The 6,000-nt window shown below is 37.0% G+C and overlaps 1 protein-coding gene across 1 annotated transcript in view; it reads right to left on the reverse strand.

The window, feature by feature from the left end:
• SEMA3C (semaphorin 3C) overlaps positions 1–4,818 on the reverse strand; it is a 162,726-nt gene extending 157,908 nt beyond the window's left edge. The window contains exons 1-2 of the mRNA XM_063099746.1: positions 4,483–4,818; positions 2,307–2,447 (exon numbers count right to left, since the gene is read on the reverse strand). Coding sequence (XP_062955816.1) covers positions 2,307–2,409 — 103 coding nt within the window. The 5' untranslated portion in view covers positions 2,410–2,447; positions 4,483–4,818. The remainder of the gene's footprint in view (positions 1–2,306; positions 2,448–4,482) is intronic.
• Between the last annotated feature and the right edge of the window lie 1,182 nt (positions 4,819–6,000).

The raw sequence follows: 6,000 nt of genomic DNA on the forward strand, positions 1-6,000 counted from the left end.
ATACAAATGAGTCTGTCTAATGCACTTAAATTAACTTGAATGTCCTCAAAACATCTTTCAATTTCTGAATTTTGGTTGGGAAACAGTGATTGAAATTTTGAAATACGAAATAAATTTAAAAATATATATATATATATACACATATACATGTCAACCCTGTATGAAGTTCTACATTTTGATGCCAAGAATAAACCACTTGAGAGGAAACTTAGTAACCTACTCAGTGTGATACTCAGATAAGTCATCATTTAATTAATGAGAAAGTTTAAATAGTAAAAAAATTTGGAACAGGCATCTCAAGCAGATACACTGTGAAATTTCTTAAGTGAAATTTATATAGAATTAATGTGAAAATTATATTGAATTAATGATTGGAATTTGTAAAGTTTAACAATTGTTTTTACCCAAGGTACTTTTCCTATCATACCTTGCCTAATATATAGTTCATTTTAGGAAATTTTAAAATTATTAGTTTAGAAATTATAAAATTTTGTTAAATTTATTCTCCCTGTTGATATATATCTCTTTATAACAGTATTCAAATTGAGTGATATTCTATCTCTCTAATTATTTACTAATAATAATCTAGGGAAAAACAAAATATCAGGAACTATAGAACTTTCAGATAAATAGCTTTTCATCTATATTCTACATAAATTATTAATTAGGGTAAGTGGTGTTTTGCAAGAATCTGTTTCAAGATCAAGAGCATTTAAAATAGTAGACATGTGGTATCTTAAAAGCCCATCATAACTTTAGTATTGTATAGCATAGCAGTCACTGTCCTACATAGTACTGAAGTTTGGTTCAAAAAGATTGTATTACTTAGTTTCCTTCTGTAAAATATAAATTGTAATTGTCTTTTAAAATATAGACTTGAAAAATTGTCTTTGATGACACACTTGTCAACATTTACATAAAAATTTTGGGTTCACTTTGATGTAATAGAAGAGAGCAGGTTTAAACACCTAATTTATTAGACCACTCCATCTCCCTATATACCAGGAGAAATATGGAAAATAGAGGGGAAATTTTGCTGCTCCTTCATGCCTTTTCTTTTTTATTTGATATTTCATAGATGTCAACTAGGAAAAAAAAATGTATGAACAGACTATAAGATGCTTTAGTAATTAATTTTTTTAAAAAGGACACTTGAAAGGATCTGTTTTTCCATTCTTCACAAGTTAACTGCACAGCTATGGGTTTTAGGGGGAATGCCTGGCTTGGAGGCTAAGGAAGCAATTAGAAGCTCACACAGTCTAAATTCTAAACATGGCTCCTTCAGTGCTTATGGTGAGCTTGGAGAAAGCACTTGGTTACTTAAAAAGAAAGGAAGAAAAGATAGCCATTTGACTGATAAGTGTCAGTCATACTACTACTTGAAATTGGAGATAACAGGGAATTTCAGAGACATCCAACCACAGGAAGGTCTGAGATTGTATTGTTTATCAAATCAATGTGAAAACATATGCAATGACACTGAAGTTTATGCAGACAGAGTTGAAAGAAGTAATAAAAATATAAATGGTTGACGGGATGGTATTTCTCTTCCATTTCTTATTCCACATATCCAATTAGTATGGGTTACTTGAAGGATTTAAGTTGTTTGAACTATATATATTAATGCTTATGCATACATTTGGCACACCACTCCCTCAGAGGACCTTACACCTTTTATGTTTGTAAAAATTTGGAATCATGCCCATTTCCCTAAGCTTCTGAAGATATTTATACAAAACAACAATCAAAAGCATACTTCCAGTTACTCTTTTAGGTTCTTTTCAGTTAATCAGGTTGACTAGGCCAACCTCAGGAAATCCTTGTGGAAACTGAAGAAACATCATTAGAACAACACATGCGGTAACCAGTTTTGAGGCTAATGCCCCAAATTTATTGGGAGAATTTTTTTTAGTAATTAAACCTGCATAGCTCTTTCTGCTGCTGAGGATTAGCACGAAGGGGGCATTTCTTAACATAACAAGGTGAATAGTAAGATCAAAGATATTAGGCTTTAAGTTCTTGACCATCTCCCTATGCACACACATGCAAACAGAAGAAACTTAAAAAAAAAAAAAAAAAAAAAAGCATACACTTCAAGCATTTTCATAAATATTGCCTTAAATGAAACAGAGGGCTTTTGCCGTTTAACTAATAATCTAAAATAGACATGTCATCTAAAAAGCAACCCATATAAATTAATAATAATCAGTAATATTTTACTCTTTAATTTATTAATTTTTGAATATGAATAAGAAAGAAAAAAATTTAAATAACATTTTTCCCTGAGTGTTTATCAACTCTCTTACCATCAAATGTTAAATAAACTCTTGCTTGGGGCTGGGAAGATCCTTTTACACAGATAGAGCAAATAAATACTCCAACCAACATGCAAATTGCCCGGAATGCCATTTCTTCAAATTTGCAAGTTAATATCCAGGGGGAAATACCTTTAAAAGAGAGATAAGAAATTTGTTATATCTCATTTTACATTTTAGGGGTGCAAAATAACAGCAATCTAGACAGAACACCCTTTTCACAAGACACATCTGAACTTTTGCAGTAATGCAAACAGTAGGAGGTGCTGTGACTTTGCTTCTCTGATGTGAAAATTTGGATTTGATTCATTTGTGTCTGGAAGTCTTTGCAGCAAAAGAAACTGTTTCATCTTCCCACAAAATAATGCTAACATCAAAGCAGAACAAAGCAGCAAAGAAAACTTAATGATTCCCAAAGGAAAGTTCACTATTTTAACTGATCTTTTCTCTAAAAATCCATTACATTAAAATGACTTGAGAATGGTACCAACAGGGTATTACTGCATAAAAATTCTTTCCCTCATAAATGTAGTAGTAGTAGAGAAACACCACATGGACATTCATGTGCCCACTCACTTCCAAACTCATTAGCTCTTTTGGAGTAATTTGTCTCAGAAATGGTGTTAAATCTATGTGTGCTCAATCCTTGATCACTAAGATCACTCAAATCAGTTATCCGCCAATTTATCCAGATGACCAGGCAGCTGTTAAATGATGCAGATGAGGTAACCATGGACTAGTGCCAAATTCAGACCAATGACCCAGTGGTGAGCAATCCAGTGAGCCATGTATTCTTCAATGCATATTTTAAATAAATCAACCAGAAAGTGCCCTGTCAGAATTCCAAAAGATAAATCAAAGAGACAAGTATTACTGCTTGAAATGGTAGCTATAAAATTGATACATGTTATTAACTAATGTCTGAATACCAAGGAAGATCAGATAATATATTACCACAAACCCATAAGGAGCTCTAGTGGCCACACTATGCAAAATAAACTCAGGCCCATAAAATAAATCCCATTATTTTGCATCTACCATAAGTATACAATAAAATGACAATGACATTTTAATCTAGAAATTTACTTTTACAGGTGACAACAAAGTTGATCTTCAATATGTGGCTTTTTAAATTAAAATTCTATCACATTTTATTTCAATAAAGTGTCACTAAAAATGGAAAAGACTGCTTCATTAATACAGAAGAAAAAAAAACTAAACTGAACATGCAATTTTAAACAAAAAGTATAAGTTAATTTCCTACCTAGGTGATTCATATACTAAGAGAATTAGCAATGAAATTGTAAGCCTCTTTTACCACACAGATGGAGGAAACCCAAGAGATGTTTGTGTTGGTAATTTTCAAAAGAAACAGTTTCTTCCTGCTTCCACAACCTCTTCACCCTGTCATCCCTAAATTAACTTAGAAGAAAATTGATTTTATGGGTGACTTTTCCTTAGTAATTTGCCCCTTGCTTTTGTTGACTTTATAGTTAAAGCCAAAAGGAAAAAAAAAAAAAAAGCTAATAATAATAATACTCCTAATCTTTGTCTGTTTATTAAGCAGGCTGATAATATTTACACATTTTTTACATATTGCTATTACCAGTGTCTTATCTGATATGTCTCTCCCAAAGGAACATATGCCACAAATTGCAAAGAATAATATTGGGGATGAAATGACAGGTCAAATGAAGTTAGTCTACAGAGCAATCTGATTTCAATCCTGCAGAAGTGATGAGAAGTGAGAGTCTGAAAACCAAAAGTCTTAAATACTCCCCGCCTTCCTCACTTCCCCCCACCTCCCCATGTCTTACAACTTCTTCCCTTTAATTCAAACACTTAGACATGCTGTTTGGTGTTTTCACTTTTACTGACCGCAAACTAATCACATGTAAGAAAAGAATTCTTTTATGTCCTCTCCAGCAATTTTGCCTTAGAAGTCATTGTAATACTCAACTTGAAACTCTCCGCAGGTGTCATAGCTAAAGAAACAGCTCAAGCCGGGCTCTCGGCAAGGAGAACGCTTCCCTGACACGCTGCGTGCGCTCTTAAGGAAACGTCCAGACTTGAGCCCAGCGCTGTCTGATGTATGAAAAGTCAACACACAACCCCCAAAGTTACATCTTGCTAATTCGTAATGCTGAAAATAACAAATCCAGCTTACCGAGATTGGAAGAAATCAGCCAGGAAAAGTCCTCAACTTGCCACCGGGTTGAATCCGCGTGTGTCTCACGTCCCTTTTCCCAGCAGACCTTAATTTCTAGAATGTCTCGGCGGTGAAATCCTTTCCTCCCGGTCCTCTGAGTTTCTTTGTACAGGAATCCTCAGCGCAGCGGAGCCGCGGCAGCCGGCGCCCTTGTCCGCGTCGCTCAATCCAGCACCTCGGAGGGAATGGAGAGTGGCCGGGCGCCGGGGGCGAGCGCTCGGGTGTCCGATTACAGCGACGCGGCGCGCGGCTCGGGCTGCCTCGGCGCGCCTCCCAGCCGGCTCGCATCACTGGCCCGGAGACCCGGTCGCATCTCCGCCGGCCGCGAGGCCCCACCCAGAGCGCGCCTGCGAGAGGGTGGCAGGGAGCCGGGAAGGCGGGCGGGCCGGGCGGGGCCGGCCCGGAGGACAGGCCGCCCTCGAGATGCAGGAACGCGCTGCGACAGGCTAGGGGACCTGCGAGCGACTCTGCCTCTCGCAGTCCGCGGTGGAGTGAGCCATGTTCAGGGTGCGCGCCAAGGTTTTTGTTACCGGCAGCTCTTGGAAGGCACGCAGGCTTTGCTTGGCCGTAAATATCAAAGTGCAGAGCAGTTTTTTTTCCCCCCAGAGAAGGATCACTGCATCCTTTTAAGGCAAAGAGATGAGTTTTTAAAAGGGCATGAGTCTTGTCTTTATCCTGCAGCAAATTCTCTAAAACCAGTCTAGATAAACGAACAGTCTCGTGGCAGAAGTTTATCCTTTTAATGGGTATTGTTTCCTATTGCGTTTCCTTAATGACCCGAAGGCAGTAATTCCGTTGATTCCTCCACGTTGACTCATATCCAATACCTTCCCTTCCAGGATACTCCCAAAACATAATTACTAGAAGAAATTATTTCATAATTTTTTGGAGGACGGCTGTTCTGACTTATGCCAAAAGATTGAGTTTGACAAATCTGCACATCAGGGGTATATTTCCAGCATTACTTTCACGTATACTGGTTAAACTCTGAAACTGACTTTGATGTATAAGTGAAAATTACTTTTCCAGACAGTAACGAACTAGATGTTTCAACATCAGGTGAAATGAGCTTTGACACCTATAAAATGAGCAGGCACCACTTGCTTAAAAATTACTGTGGGCTACAGCCCAGTAGATGTCACTATACAGAGGGAACGTGGATTTTAATTTCTCCACCTTTTAACTAACAATTTTCTTTATAAAATAAAGCAGAATCTTTAAATTCTTATAAAGTGTACCATAGAAAACAGCTCTGAGAGTGCAAAATCATTGCTCAGTGGGACAGTTGAATGAAATCTCATGTAGGAGGAAGTAAAGAAGTGATTGAGACACATCTCTCATGTGCCTAGGCACCACCCTTATGTCAAGCCGACATAAACATGTTATATAGTTGAGAAATGAAGGGATCAAGTCAAAGAAGAATGCAAATTTAAGAGATCAAAAATAATATTTCAGTGCTAATATTATCTTCAAACT

The sequence above is a fragment of the Cynocephalus volans genome, chromosome 6 (assembly GCF_027409185.1).
Source record: "Cynocephalus volans isolate mCynVol1 chromosome 6, mCynVol1.pri, whole genome shotgun sequence".
Taxonomy (NCBI): domain Eukaryota; kingdom Metazoa; phylum Chordata; class Mammalia; order Dermoptera; family Cynocephalidae; genus Cynocephalus; species Cynocephalus volans.